At 39.7% G+C, this 16,336-nt stretch overlaps 2 protein-coding genes across 12 annotated transcripts in view; both read left to right on the top strand.

Moving 5' to 3' along the window:
* The first annotated feature begins 3,635 nt into the window (after positions 1–3,635).
* On the top strand, positions 3,636–10,371 carry PRXL2C (peroxiredoxin like 2C). The gene is made up of 6 exons (XM_026674405.2): positions 3,636–4,051; positions 4,802–4,870; positions 6,687–6,740; positions 7,187–7,292; positions 8,247–8,378; positions 9,873–10,371. The coding sequence occupies exons 1-6, from the start codon at positions 3,878–3,880 to the stop codon at positions 9,998–10,000; spliced, it is 663 nt and encodes a 220-aa protein (XP_026530190.2). The 5' UTR covers positions 3,636–3,877; the 3' UTR covers positions 10,001–10,371.
* A 3,612-nt stretch (positions 10,372–13,983) lies between these two features.
* CDC14B (cell division cycle 14B) overlaps positions 13,984–16,336 on the top strand; it is a 64,655-nt gene continuing 62,302 nt past the window's right edge. For 7 of the 11 annotated variants that reach the window (XR_015748078.1, XR_015748080.1, XR_015748079.1 and 4 more), the window contains exon 1: positions 13,987–14,456. Coding sequence is in view for 5 of the 11 variants with exons in the window: in XM_026674379.2 (XP_026530164.2) it covers positions 14,279–14,456 (178 nt within the window). In the remaining 6 variants the exon portion in view is untranslated. Of the gene's footprint in view, positions 14,457–16,336 lie in introns of all 11 variants that reach the window. The other 4 variants (XM_026674342.2, XM_087957933.1, XR_015748084.1 and 1 more) reach the window with 4 other exon arrangements.

Here is a 16,336-nt window from a genome sequence, read left to right as displayed (position 1 = left end):
GGTAGTAAAAAAAATAATTCAATCCCACCACTGCAGCAGTCCAAATGAGAGACGCATGATACGTGTGAAGACTGCCTTTTCTCCAGGAGGGATTGTCACTGGCACTTAAGATGAATCAGTTCAAAGACTCCCATTCAGCATGGCCACAAATTCATATTATTCTCATTCAAAAATTTGCAAACAATTCGATTCAGTCAAGAGATGGAAACTTGGGGGGGGGGGGACTTTCTACAGTTCGTTGACCAGAAGTGATGGTATTTTTGAAGGGAAATATAGTCAAAGCCAAATATTTTCATAATGGGGTTTACCATTTCAGCAGGGAAAAAGTCTTTTCTATTTGGAAACTGTTTGGGTGGAATTTTGTTTTTTTACCTCATCCAGGCCTAATTATGAGAATGCAGAAAATCCCTAAAGGGAGGCAAAACATCTTTTATTAGCATTTCCTGTCAGATAGCTGCATAGTTAGTATTGTTTTTAGTATTCAGGGATACACAGATTTTTTTAAAAGGAAGGTAAGAGAAAGAAATGAAAACTGATGAGCCATGTAGGATATGTCAAAGAAAATGAAAATCAGAATAAAAATGATAGGGTAGTGTGTTGGTAAGTACCGTCTCTAAAATGAATGTGAAAGCTACTTCTACAATCAGCAACTGGTCCAATTGTTAGAAAGCTGGTATATGAGCTACAGGAGCACAATGCATTCCTGACACCCAGTGGTCAGTCGATAAAGGTGCAAGATATTTTTCTACATTCTCCAACCATTCACGTCTATATTGGAAACAGCTAGTACCAAATCTACTTATTTCATAAAAGTATCTTTCATTTTATAATCCAAATTATTTTCATATTAGCATCCTCCGAATATGTTGGATTACAATGGTCATAATTTTCAGCTATCAGGGTTATAGTTGCTCCCAATTACTTTATTTTATTTATTTATTTATTTAATCAGTTTGTATAGATACCCATCTCAACCTGTGACTCTGGGTGATGAATAATCATAAAAACAATTAAAAATCAAAACAAGACCTAAAAATTAAGAAGAAATAGTTATCAGGAGATGTAAACAATCGGTATCAACATAACCAGGAAATGGGGCCCTTCACTCGCTTGTGGCCTCAGGCCTGGGCATAAAGCCAAGTCTTTAAGGCTGTAGGAAGTTATCACCCACCTCTCTCCTAGAAAAATGAAATATCCTAGGAAATATTAAAAAGGCAGACTATTTTCCCTAAAAAAAGAGTAGAAACTCTGAAGCAGAAACTCAGCCCCCCTCTACCTTTGCTAATGGGCCATTACTCTGGCCTAGGCCAGCCTATTATACATAACAAAGATCTCCAGGTAGAGCTATAGGAATTGCCCAAAGCCCTTTCATTACATCATCATCCAGCAAGGCTCAACCAAGCCTGGGACTCAGGACAATCTACAAAGTTGCCCCTGCATGGCTCCATGGGACTCTGACAACCAATCAGAATACAAGTTCAAATTCAAATCCCAACAGAGGGTATAAAACTAGGCACTCTCAGCATATCAGCCCTTCTCTTTTTTCTTCACCCAACATCTTGAAGCATGTGATCATCCTTCCTTCTTTGGAGCTCCAAGCCATGTGGTCTTGTCCACCATTAAATATCTTTCCAAACAGCCTCCATGTTTCCAGTGTCTTTATCCCCACTTGGAACTGAACCCAGAAGGATAATTCTTCCAACAAGGCCTTGTGAATGAAAAGCCAGTGGGGTTAGACCCATCCTAATCTCTGGAGGGAAAATGCTCCAGAGGGCAGGGCTATGGCAGAGAAGTCTTGCCATTTGGTCCCTGCCAGTCAACATTTCCTGGCTCCCAGAAGGTATCTGAAGTATCTCAATCTCTATAGAAAGCTTCAAGTCAAAGACTGGCTCTGCATAACCTAAATCAAATTTAAGGGAACATGGCTGGGCACCTGTGGCTTTCCAAAAGCTGAACCATAACTGCTTGCAACTGCCATCAGAATTACTAATGGTAACGCATGCTGGGAGTCAGAGGTGTCCCTGGGTATGATTACAAAAATTTGTATTGTGATTTTTGATTAAGTGATTAAGTGATTTTTGATTAAGTGATTATGATTAAGTGAAGATTATCCATTTGATTCACAGACCAAAAAGGACAGAGCTGTGATTGTATCTTCATGACCACCATCTTCACTTATTAAAACAACAGTTACCTTCTAGGAGCAATTATTCAGCAATATCTGGATATCTATAGGCAAGGGGAGGCTTGCTTCCAAGCAGTCATGCCTTATTGATAAATCTACGCAGTTTTCTTGGTGAAGTTTTTGGAAATGATTTGCCACTGCTTTCTTCCTAAGGACTGAGAGAGTGACCAGCCCAAAGATACTTAGCTGACTTTCATGCTTAAGGCAGGGCTGACATTCCATTTTGGTGTTTGGTCTTAAGGTTTCAGGCATTCAAAAACACTCAGCGCATCTGTTTTGAAGCTTGCTCTCTCCTCCCCCTTTTAATAATGTGGAAAATAGCACTACTGAAAAGCAGTTATTTATTGCCCAATTTTAAGAATAGGATTCCAGAGAGCTCTGAGGACTATAAAAATGGGGCTACATCCCAAATTCCAGACAGATAGCAATTCCTGAATTAGAGTTATTTTGGCCAACCTGCTGGGTAAAGGTGATGGAAATTATAGTCTACCAAACTGCAAGGTGCCAACTGGAAGTCTAAATTACAAGTCACTTGGGTAGCAAACACAACTGATGGCAGTGGATGTAATTTGTCTTAGAAAACAAAATTCTTGTAGATGTGGTATCAATCGCAACAGAATATACTTCCCATATACCCTGAAGACAATCTTAAATCACAACCAAGCACACTCTAAGGCAGTGCTTGCTTAAATAAGGTGTCAGGTCTTGAGCACTTGTTAAACATAAAGCAATAGAATGAAAACTGTATTTGAAATATAAATCCAAATATATGCCACAATTGGATGGGTTCACATAACAGACTAAGGCACGTGTTGGTTTCCTAACCCACTGTTAACTTCACCGAAGTCTCAACTCAAACAAAGTATATTATTAAAGCCTATTAAAACTTCATTATTAGTAGCCTTCCTTAGGCTTGGATTATTACACTTGAGTTCAGCAGTGAGGAAAGCACATATTCCTAGAATTGGAAGGCTGAATCTCGGACTCCTGAGCTTAGAATCGCAGGTTGGAGGGAACTTTAAAGGTTTTCTAGTCCAACCCTCTGTCCAATGCAAGTATCCTGATACAATTCCAGAAAAAAAGGCTATGCAAACCTTTCTTGAAAATCTCCAGGGAAGGAGCACTCATCATTCCAGGAGGCGGGCTGTTCCACTATTTAGGATCACCATTCTGAGACTATGTAATATATGCACAAACAGCTGCCTTCCTTGAGAGCGCTGCTGTCGGCTCCTATAGCTGTTCGAGAGGGGAAAACACTGGAAGAGATCCGAAAAGAAAATGGAAAACGAGGGCAACACGGAAGACCCTAAACCGAGGGTATCCGATCTTGAGAAGTTTAAGATTTGTGAACTTCAACTCCCAGAATTCCCATGGCCGCCTAGGGAATTCTGGGAGTTGAAGTCCAGAAGTCTTGAAGTTACCAAGGCTGGATACCCCTGCTCTGTACAATAAAGCCTCGCTGCTCGATAGACCAGTCAGACCCGATCTGACTTCTCCGAGTGCTTTTCCGGCACCGAGGAAACTTCCAAATAATCCGTTTTTCACCTCTCCCTCCTTCAAGCGCTTCTGTGGCTCCCACACCGGAGGAGGAGCTCATCCCGCAACGGGAAAGAAAACCCCTCCCTCGGAATCCGCACATCCCTCTTGGCTCCGTTTAGCCGGGGTCGGTTTGGGTTGGGGCGTTGTTGCAGCATGGCAGATCCGGTCACGGAGCAAATCAGCGCTCGAACTGATTGGCAGCGCGCCCGGGAAGACCCCGCGGAATTGCCCGTCGCCGCTCAGCGCTTGGTGGAGGACGCGGTGGGAAACAGGATCCCCTTTGGGACTCTTTACAAGGATCAGAAGACGATCGTGATCTTCTTGCGGGTGAGAGAGAGAGAGAGAGCCCCCCGCCCACCCCCACCAGCCTGGCTGTAACAAGCCATCTGGGGGATTGACATCGTAGTTGCAGCCTCCAAGTTGATTGAAGCGTTCCTGGCTAAGCTATAGCATGGCTAATCTTTGGTTTGTAAACAGGCATCTTGGATTTCTATTAATAAAGTTTATTTAGCCCATTATGATTGACAACCCGACAGATCGGACTGCAAATGGTAACCATAAGATGTTGGTATTCTGCGTAGCGGTTTGGAGCTTGAGCTGGGCTAAACTTTGGGGGGGGAGGGGGCGTTATTTCGCCCAGGGCAAGGGGCTTCCCGAAGCCGCGGCCGATTTCTCTTAGAAATCGCTCGCGGCCTACTTCTGAATAAGCATGTGCAGGCCACGATCCCGCGTTTCGTCCAAACGCGGGAGCCAATGTTAAGTTACTTAATTTAATTTAATTTGGTTCACAGAAAGGTAGAAGCAAAGCAATCACACTAAGGCTGTGCCTGGTCTGTAAACCGGCCACCGAAGCTTGTGGCTTAGGTTGTTTTGTAAACACACCTCTGTAATTTAGACAGGAAAGTTGGTAAACTGGATCAGCACTGTGCTTGAATGATGTAGAACATTTATTTATTGCCCTGTGTGGTACCCTGATTTTTATGAATTCAACACACAGGAACAAATAAAACAGACTTCAATAAACAGAAGATTATCTTGCAAAGGTATGATATGACACCCATTTGTTTTTTCCCCCAGCATTTTTTGTGTTATGTCTGTAAAGAATATGTGGAGGATCTGGGCAAAATTCCCAAGAAATTTTTGCAAGTAAGTACAAGCAAATGTTATACATATAATATGGTTACTAACACAAACATTTGTAATCTCCCTAAAATTACATACTGTGATGTTGTTTATATATATATTATATATGTTATGTGTGTTTTAGAAAAAAAATGATTACCTGGGGTTTATTGATGTTGACTCCCAAGAAAATGTAGCTATATTTTAATCTTAGAAGTGCATGTTCAAGATCATCAGCCTTTGAAATATTGTATAATTTAAGATGTTGGAGGTTGATTATATTATATATGGTATACAGTGTACCATAGAAGTAATTATTGTCAGGTTATACAGATTTGGAGAAAATCCATTGATATGTGATTTAGCTAATCATCCACTATTGAAATTTCATCTGCCCTCAGTTAATCTCTCCTTAAAGAATCATAATTACCTATCTGAAGATTTTCTGGAAGACCTTTGAGGTCACTAAACCACAATAGATTTTGAAATATTTAGAGCCCTTGCATAGACTTTGAAGTCAGGTATATGAAAGATACTTACAGTTACACTGGCTCCTGGTGAGTTTATAGCACACTTAATTGTTAAGGGCCTAATGATTTGAAAACAACTAGAGGGTTTAAAGACTGAATTTTCCCATAGGTATCTCAGATATTTTTGAAAATTGCTCTGCCTTGATGGTTAAATAAATGATGGGATAAGGGCATTTCAGTTTTGCCAGTTGGTTTTGAGATATTTTTCAAATTAGGTAACAGTTAAATTCCAAGCCTTTTAGATATTTAACATGCTACATATTTGAAAACATTGCTTAGCGTTCCTATTATTTACAGTTATTATGATTTTAAATTCCTAATCTCTAAGAATTCCTTTAAAAAGAAAGCTAAGATCCCTGGTATCTTAGACAGTCCCAGTTCTAATTTAATGCTTGTAACAGGTTGCTTTTCAACAATGTGATAGGGCAGAAGTGGCAGAATGAACACTGCAGAGGGCCATATCCATTTTCCTAAGGAGCTCTGTAATAAAAGTTGTTAATACTATCTCAAGTATACAGCCTCTGGCACCAGCAAACAATGATTCACTGTGCTATTGTCATGGGGATGTTTCTTAAATGACTAGCATTCAAATAACAATTCTAAAGTATTAATAGTATAATCAATAATATACAATTAACTCAAATATGCTGTCTTAAATACTTTTAGATTACTATCTCCACTAATGGAAATTTATTATAAATTCCTAGAAAACCATTAATATTAGGGTGATAGGCTGGTCTCAACCTCATCTTGACAGGGGTTATTGGGTTAACCTGAGTTAACCTGTCTGGATTTGCCCAATTCATTGAATTATCAAATAACCATAGGAGCTAAATTCATACACTCTGCTATGCCAAAATAAATATTCTACCAGAATTTAATTTAATATATTATGTAATACAAACACTAGGTATTTAATTACATGTTGCCTCAGCTGCTATGCAGTCCAGGTTTCTGGTATTGCTATATAAAACACAATGCTTCATACTGAGAAAGTAACTTGATCAGGCCTCTGTTGTCAGGGTATAGATGTGGAGACCCATTGCTTTTTGTTAAAAGTTGCTTCCTACCCTTTTCTCAGTGGGACAATATGTACAGGAACTCATTTCCTGTTGTTAAGTGATACAGTTGGTTATTTAAAAGTAGAGGCCATGCCTTTTTATGAAGTTGCTTTAAAGAAGTCCAAGCCTTTGTTAAAGCAATAATTGCTTCAAAGATTTACACTAATCTAATTTTTAGTTTGGCATAGAGATTGGGTTGTTAAGTATTGGTGGGCAATTTTAAGATTTTTGTTGTTGTTTTTGCTTTAGGATGCAAATGTTAGACTTGTGGTTATTGGGCAATCAGCACATCATCACATTCGGGTAAGTGTAATTAAAAATCCAGTTCATTCTGTTGAGGTAGTGGTAAATGCAGCTCTTTTGTTTCAGTATTTGCACCTCTAAGCTTGTCCACCAATAAACACATTCACACACACACACACACACACACACACATATATATATATACACACACTATATATACATGTATGCATATCTTGATATAAATAAGACTGCTTATTTATATCAGTTTTGAAGGCTCCTTTTCAAGTTCCTGGAAATTATCCCCATTCTTTTTAGGAGGAGGTACTTCCATCATGTATGCTTAGAGCTGCCAAAGCCCAGATTAAATATGTTTAATAATTGGAAGGAAATTCTGCTCAGTGGGATGGGACTTAATTAAAGGCCAGGCTGACAGGATTGCACCATTTGCTTTCAAAAATAGAACTGCATTGGGTATTACATTGATACTTAACATATATTGTTTGCAGCCGTTTTGTAATCTGACAGGTTACCCTCATGAAATATATGTAGATCCACAAAGAGAAATTTATAAAATTCTTGGCATGAAAAGAGGGGAATCCTCCAGCTCAGCAGGTGGGTTGTATTGCTGACTTCCATTATCAAAAACTACTAATATATTTTACCTAATGATATGTATACTGAAACTGTACTTTCAGTATACAAAGTACTGTACTTTGTTTTACATGCATACAAAATCAGGAATACCATGCCAATCTCATTTGATTATAGAATTGGAGGGGCCATTATGGCCATTGTATAACCTCCTGCTCAGTGCAGGAATCCAAATGAAAGCATCTTTGTCAGTGGTTGTCTAGTCTGTCCTATAGCAAAGTTAGCTGGGGAATTCTGGAAGTTGAAATCCACCCGTCTTAACGCTACCAAGGTTGAGAAACACTGATCTATAACAGGCATCAACTGAAGAAAAGTTCCTTAGGAGTTTGTTGTTTTGCCAAACTGCATCTGATGTTGATTCAAACCTGAATATATTCTCCAACCGTGGAATATCCTAGACCAGGGATGTCAAACTCACGTCGTCACAGTGACGTCACATGACATATTGAGACTTTTCTGTCCTTCACTAAAACAAGTGTGGGTATGGCCAGCCATGCTGCATCCAGACCACGGACCATGAGTTTGACTGCCCTGTCCTAGACAGTGAAAAATCATGCAGAAATGTTTCTCATGTAGATGTGTTAGAGTCTGAGGTAGTTTGATTTAAAGCAGGGGTCCCCAAACCTCGGGCCATGGCATGCTAGAAACTGGGCCACGCAAACAAACGAAGTCCCATCCGCAGGATGCAGGCAGAACACAAAACTATAGCCCCTCCTGTCTACAGAAAAACCTCTCTCCATGGAACTGATCCCTGGTGCCCAAAAGATTGGGGGCCGCTGATTTCTTTCCTTTGAACTTAGATCTGATCTTCCTGGAATTGATTGCTGAGAACTGTAGCCTAATGTATTCGTAATGATAACAGAGCTAATGTATGCTTTTTGCCAAATAAACTTCCTCTTCTGCTATCCTTTTCAGTACATAGCCCTCATGTGAAATCCAGTTGGCTATCAGGAAGCATTAAAAGCATGTGGAGGGCAATGACAAGCCCTGCATTTGATTTTCAGGGTGATCCAGCTCAGCAGGGAGGCACTTTCATTTTAGGACCAGGTAAAGTAACGATATATTTAGAGCTTTTTGTTGGCTAGGCAATCTATTTTATAATCATCAAAGCATACGCCTGTGAGTTTAAATTATGATAAAAAGTTGATCTTACCATGTATAAGGGCTGTCATGTGTGAAGAATCGGGACCACATATTAAGTTCCAGTTAAAATTTATTGCTCAAATCTGTACACAAGAATTTAGTTAACTAATCATTAGCACTAAATTGGCGCTAGTTAACGTAATTTAAGGGAAGGCTGAACTTGGGTTGCTTGTGGAAATGTAACAACTCCAGACTGGACTTGTGAGAACATAATAACTCTTCAGTCCACCCTTCAGTCCACCCCCAGATTCTGCCTGTTCTTACCCTAATAAGTTGCTACAGAAAGAAGCTGGTTATATTGGCACAAACACATTTGTAATGCAGGGAGGTTCGTCACACTCCTCTTCCCGACTTGACCAATGGATTTTCATCCATCAGAATTTTCTGTTTTCGTTCTTGGTCAATTTAAGTGGACTATGATCCAGTTAGTACTTGGATACAAGACTTTGCACGGCACATGGACACACTCCTCTTCCTGACTTGACCAATGGATTTTCACCCATCAGAATTTTCTACGTTCATTCTTAGTCAAATCTAAGCAGACTATGATCTAGTTAGTACTTGGATAAGAGACCATTAGGAACCTCTTGGCCTGTAGGCTAAAAAGGGAAATTTGGGGGGGGGGGGAGGAGAATCCAGAAAAAAGCAGTGGCAAATTAACTCGCTCTCTCTCTTTCTCCTTCTGTGTACATGTGTGTTTGTGCCCATACACAAGAGGATTACATATTGCCAGTTATCAGATGAAAAGCTCTATTAACATTTTTACTTTTTTAAAAAAGTTTTTTTTTTTAAATCACAACCAATTCAATGATCTTTATACTGATGTAACAACAGGTCCTTTCTATCCTTATTCCCAAGCATAGCAATAGGATTTCTTGGTGAAAAGGTTATTTTATCCAGATGCAGTGTTCAGGGAATATACAGATAGTCCTCGACATACAAGTCCAAAGTTTCCATGGATAAGCAAGGCAGTTGTTAAGTGAGTCAGGCTCCAATTTACGATCTTTTTGGCACATTTGTTAAGCAAATCATAGCAGTTGTTAAATGGATCATGAGGTTGTTAAATGAATCTGGCTTCCTCCATTTTCTTTGCTTGTTGGAAACCAGCTGGAAAGGTTACCAATGTGGAATACGTGACCCCAGGATAGTGCAACTCTCATAAGTACATGTGAATTGCCAAGTGCCCGAATTTTGATCACATGACCATGGGAATGCTGCTAGTTGTAAGTGTGAAAAACGATCATAAGTCACTTTTTTTAGTGCTGTTGTAACTTCAAATGTTATGGTTGCAAGTTGAGGACAATCTGTAGTCCGTATTGGCTAGATAAAATGCTGCTGCTGAACCTGCGTTTTGTGGAGATGAAAATGTTAATATTATTTGTTTCCCGTTTGTTCCAGATGATGAGATTCACTTTGTGCACCTTGACCAAAACAGGTTGGACCATATCCCCATTAATACTGTTTTGCAGCTTGCTGGAGTTGAAACAGTAGATTTTACCTATAGATCTCAGATTATTGATATATGAACTTTTAGAAGAAAAATACATCTGCCAAGACAAGTGATATATATCAGCCGACCATTGTGGCAATTCACCCATAATGAGGTTACTGTGAAATTAATAAAACAGAAGTAGCTCCAGAATAGATTTTTACACGCCAAAAAAAGAGCCTTTAAACTTAATATTGTGCTCAAGACACAATAATGCACCTAACAAGAAAACAAGCCACTAAACCTGCTGCGGAAAAGTAATGATTTTATGGAGTCTTTGGGTTTATTTCATACTATTCCAGTTAAAGTTTAACTGTTTTGTGTTAATGACTGAAATGCATGGATAACAATTGGTCTTTTTGCCTCTTCAGTGTTTAATTAAAACAAGACTTCAGATCAAAACAAAAATGCAAATTTTAATTGTCTATAATTGCTTTTTTGGAAGCCAAAGTGGTGTGTATGTTGTTCTGAAGTCTGTAAACTAGAAGCTAACTGAGGAAAAAGAACTTAGAGAATTAATTTCATGGTAGACTATTGACTGGGTAATTTTTAGTCTTGACACCCCACTGATCTTGAATTAAAAGTTATCTGCAATTTTTTCTGCAGTATTTTATTAAGGTGCACGCAACAGAATAAACAGTGTTACACCCAAGTAATGTGTTTCAGATTAAAGTTTTCAACTTTTGATCACTTTGATCCCAAGAGTTCAGAAAAGGAAAGCTCAATTATATATTGTAAGAGGTGGTAAAAGTATAATCGTGCAAGTGGTGTTAACATACAGTTAACCAGAAGCCCTCAGCACAATGCAGGTAGTCCTTGATTTACAACCGTTTAGTGACCATTCAAAATTACAAATGCATTGAAGTTTTCACAACCGTTGCCACATCTGCATGATCACGTGATCAACTGGCATATATTTATGACAGTTACATTGTCTTTGAGTCATGTGATCACCATTTGTAACTTTTCCAACAAGCAAAATCAACAGGGGAAGCCAGATTCACTTAATAACTGCCTGGTTCTCTAAACAACACTTGACAACTGTGGCAAAAAAGGTCATAAAGTGGGATGTGACTCACTTAACTGCCTTGCTTAACAACTGAAATGTTGAGTTCAATTGTGATTGTACTCCGAGGGCTACTTACAATGCTCCTTGGTGCCACCAGGAGTTCTAATTGAGAAATATTGGTTAAAACTATTATTAATTATAGAGGATGATAGATTCTCCAGCTTTGATCTTCTAAGATTATTTATGAAGACATAAAGAAAAACTGAAAATGCAAAATGTATATAATATGTGGATTTAGTATTTTATTTAGCCTGACATTGGCAACTATGCAAAAATCAGTGCAGAATTGGAACATAATCGCTGTTAAGACAAAACGCACATATATACATGTGTTCTCTAGCAATTTTCATACCTGCCAACTACTTTAGCCAGTTATAAATTTTTATTAAAAGATAGCTTCTTATTATATACTGTAATCCTCTCCCCCCTTGCCCCTGAAAAAAAATAGCAATAAACAAATTTTACAGAGGACTTTTAGCCTATATTTTCTAGCTATGTATTATATGTAATTTAACCTTTATCAAGTAGTAAATGTAAGGGACATGATCAGTTTTATAAACAGTAAAAAAATGTTGGGGGTTTACTCAACAGTAAATCATGAGTTAATTAGATCTATGGTTTATAAATTATTCCACACAGTATATCCATTATTCCACACAGTCCTCAAATACTCTACTTAAAGATTAATTTCCACAAGGCTTGATAGTGTATTTATTTCTTGGGTTTATATTCTGCTTTATATTTTCCCAATCACGATCTTATGCAGTAGATTGGGCTGAGACACAGTGATTTTCATGGTTGAAGATGCATTTCCCAGCTTCTGGTCCAGTTCTGTAACCACTCCACCATACTGTATTAGCTCTAGTCTGATGTTTGAGCATTACAAATAAAGATTTGACCTAATTCCCAAAATATACGCTGAAACAATGTGTAATCCTACTCAAAACAAATATTTTTATGACTATGCAATAATTTTCTGTCAATGGCACCTCAGCATTTATATCTTAAATGTATTAGTCTCTTCTCCATAAACAGGTTCTTTAACATTATGTTGATGTCAATTCTTATGATCGCATGGTAGGTTCATCTCACTTCACTGATATCTAAGATGTATATTTGTGGCAGTGGTGGGATTCAATTTTTTTTACTACCGGTTCTGTGGGAGTGGCTTGGTGGGCCTGGCAGGTGGGATTTGCCAGTTCTCCAAACTATTCAAAATTTCTGCTACTGGTTCTCCAGAACTGCTCAGAACCTGCTGAATACCACCTCTGGTGTGTACTCCACAGAAAGTTCTGTGGAGTACATCAATACACACTGAATTACGTTGCAAGAAATTTTAACTTTTTACAATTCTGCATGATTTCTTTTTGGTTTTAACAAATTAACCAAAGAGTTCAGGCCACAAAACCTGTTTTAAAAACAAAAAATCCTGGAACATCAATTCTGGTGGTAAAGTTTTAATTATACAAAATTGGCTGTATTAAAGTGAGTATTTCTCCTCTTCATCTCTGACAGAACCCTATCAAATTTTCTTGGAATCCTAGGCTTCCCCAAAGTATAGTTCGAAATCCTCTGGATTTTCTTATAAATAAGTTGGTGGGACAAAACCTGTCCTTTGAAGAATCTTGTTTGTGGCCTGACGCTAGAAATGGCTGCTTTCCTAAGGACCTACCATCCTGACCTTCTTTGCCCATGAAAATTCGTAATGGACATAAGGGATTAAAAATGGCCTTTGAAATGTGAGAATGTGAATGTCCAGCAGATGGCACACTTCCCCCAAAGGGAAGCCACAACAGTAAGTAGCTGTACTGTATGTGTATATTTCCGCACCCCAAAAAAACAGGCAGGAAAATTGAGAATGAAGAGCACAGCTGGTAACATTTTATAGATGCACTATGCAAAAACTCCATGCAAATTATGAGGTGTGTTCAGAAACAGTTTGCCTTGTACTTTTCTAATTGCTCTTTCCTCACATCTGTGTAGTCATCAGCAGTTGTAGCTTCAAGCAAGGGAAACTAGAATTATTCAAATTTCCCCGTCTAGTTTTATTGGACAGGCAGAATTTTTCAAAAGACAGCTGTTAGAATTGTTTTCAGTGAGAATTCATAGAGGCCAATGTATTTGAGATGGAGCAAACATGGACATGTGTGCATGTCATTACTAATCAATTCATTATTTTGTTGATTTTTTAATCAGTTTTCAGTTGCCAACCTGGTTCTCAGCCAATTAAATCTAAAGCAATTTAATAAATGTAAAATCAGGAAATTCACACTTATGCTTATTTTAACTATTCAGTAAAAGCATGCCAGGAATCAAGTTATAAACCAGCTGAAGGCTCTCTTGTGATAGCCATGGAATTCAACTATTTCCTGGAAATCATTCATCAGTTCCATGCTAAGTAACCTGCATAAAATAAACCTACAACCCTAGTTCTTCTATAGAAGTCACTTTTAATATATTATCTGCTTCCATGTGGAAGAGACTCCTCTAGTGAATTGGGGCTTTCCTGATGTGTAACAACTTCTTTGTTTCTGCGGTCCAGACAGATAACAAAAATAAAATATTAACTGTGCCTCCTCGATACTATGCTTAACTTTTTGCGTGGTTTGTTGTTACAACGGTTCACTTTAGAAATGACAAGCTTGAAGCAACGGAAAGTGGAATTATTCAAATTGTTTCCTCTAGTTTTATTTGAGTTTTGAGACATGGGGCCAACCGCTCACAATGGAAGATATTGCATATGTCAGGCGGGGATGGGGATGGAGGTTGCAACGCCCTGATGAATGAAGTGGTCCTTTTGCAATTTCTTTTCGGGGGGTGGGGAGAAAAATAGAGCGGCCGTGCAGGCACTCCCAGGACTCATTCGCCTTTGTGACGCAGGTGCTCAGGTGTATCGCTATGACATCACTCTGTCAGAGGCTCTGCGATTGTGACCTCACACTGGCCCGGCCCAATGAGGAGCGAGCCTGGGGGAGGCCGAAGAGGGAGCGCTGCCTGAGAGCGGGAGCCGCGGCGGCAAGCGGCAGGTTGGGAGCAGCAGAGGGGGGCGGGGGGGGCGGCGCTTCAGAAAGCGGCCGCAGTTGCCTTCCCTCCTCTTCCTCCTGCTGGTCCTGCTCCTCCTCCTGCTTTGGCTCCCGTTGGGCTGCTTATACCCCTATTGGGGGGTGAGGCGGCGGGGATGAGCCCGGGTGCCCTGCAGCCGCCGCCGCCGCCTCCTCCTCCTCCTCCTCCGCTATCACCGCCGCCATGAAGCGGAAGACTTCGGGGTTGGGGAGCCGAAGGTACTCGGCCCCGGCTACTCTGCCGGCCACGACACCGCCGGCATCCAAGAAAACTCGGAGCTCCGCCGCCCTGCCGATCTTGGGCGAAGCAGAGGAGCAGTCCCCCCGAGCCCCCAGGCGCGACATCTGCCTACAAATCTCAGGTGAAGAAAGGGGCGCTGCGAGGAATCGGGGAGTCTGAAGCACCCCCTCCCTCCCAACTAGCGGGGCGGTTCGTAGGGACGTGCCTGTGAGCGGACGACTTCTCGGTCTCGTTAAGTGTAGGATTGGGGGGTGGGGGCTTCTGAACCTAATAGTAGTAAACAACTCCCGTGGAGTTAGTTTCCAGAAGTGCTGCTTGGTTGCTCCGATGTGGGGCTTTGGTGGGTGTTTGCAGTGCTTGGGGGGGTCGGAGGCGACCCATAAACAAGCGCGAACGTCTGGATCCGTTTCTCGTTTTGAGGTGCCTCCCAGTCTCGGGGGGGTTAAAACTGGAGGAAAATCTCAGTGAATGTATTTTTTTGAGAGAAGGTTTCTAATCCCCGTGGCTGCCCCTCTGGGGGGGCGGGGAATGCTGTAATTGTCTGAGGAAAACATAAGGTTACCGTAATACTCAGATCGTATATTACCCAAATTGCAGGTCAAACCTTGGAAAATAATTTAAATGCTTCAGGCGTGAAGATGCAGTTTGAAAAGGCCGAGCGTTTCTTTCACTTTTTCTTGTGCTACTTTCTTCGGCAGGATTGGTATTCGAGTAGAGAGGGAAACAATACTTTTTATTTTTTGCTGAATGCGTCTATTTTCCTGGCTCTTGTTTTGCAAAAATCTTTTATGATTCAATACTGTTTTGGCATTAAAAGTAATTGATGAAAATGACATCTAGATTGTTTTGCCAATTGTTCCATTGTTATTGTTGAGTTGTGTTAAAAATGTGATGGGAAATATGCTAGAAAACATTGTACTGCTTGGATTTATAAATAGACAGCTTTAGTGGCTTCTTTCTCAGCTTTCTGTTCTTTGCATTTTAAATTTAATATATATTTTGTAACCTTCATATTATCAAATATTTTGTGTCTTACATAAACTTAATGTATAATCTGTGAAATGCAATTCATCACAGTGCAAATATTAATTTTAATTAATATTAAAAAATTTAAAATGTAAAAATGCAATAGCAAAATTATTTTCTCTGTTAAATTTTAAAAAAATGTTGATCACGGTGGGGGAAGAGATGGGAAAGGGAGAGGATGAAATTTTGCCAGACCTTCTTAAGGCTTCTACTTGAACTGTCCTGTGCCCATCTTTTTCAAGTATTTGCACTATGGTTTTGTTATCTCTATTGAGACAAGAAAAGAGATGTCCAGAGGCAATTTCCTGGAAAACTATGTTATGTTGATTAGTGATGATTTGAGAACATTCATTTAGCCTGAGGAGATCTCCAGGGATTTTTTTTTGGGGGGGGGGGGTGTGAGGAGGGGTTGAGGGAACAATCCCACCTGGCATGTCAAAAGTAGTTTCCTGTAGTTATGACTTTTCTCTGTAAAAGCTAAATGAAAAAAAGTTGATGGATGCATAAGGCACAGATACTGTGAAAGACTAGACACCATAATGATTTCCAATGTATTATTCACTAACATAGATTGGGACCAAAAAAAAACAACCCACCTGAATCAACAGCTTTGACTGTTCAGATCATTTAAATTAAAACCTACAGTGGGTGTCTGTTATCTATGTGTTACAATTGTGACCATGGGAGTTTGTTTATTTTGGGGAGCTCTATACTCCCTTTTTCATTCTGTTCTTACCTAGAGGCCCCATTTATTTGTTGAGATTTGAAGTTGCCATTTGTTTGACCATTCTGATACATAGTCAAGCTCTTTTTGTAGGGTAGCAGTATTGTCTGTGGTATTGAACAGCTTTACATCATCATGATTCCTCTTGTCCAAGAAGGTAAACCAAAAGGCAGAGTAGGCCTCAGAGTGAAAATTGTAGGCCTAAATGAAGGTATTTCATATCAGAGAAAGGGCTTTTTGTTACCTGAAGT

The sequence above is a fragment of the Notechis scutatus genome, chromosome 2 (genome assembly GCF_049901735.1).
Source record: "Notechis scutatus isolate UNSWTSFEM ecotype Mainland chromosome 2, rNotScu1.2, whole genome shotgun sequence".
NCBI lineage: Eukaryota > Metazoa > Chordata > Lepidosauria > Squamata > Elapidae > Notechis > Notechis scutatus.
Note: the sequence above shows the minus strand (reverse complement) of the source record. Positions and strands in the feature narration are given on the sequence as shown.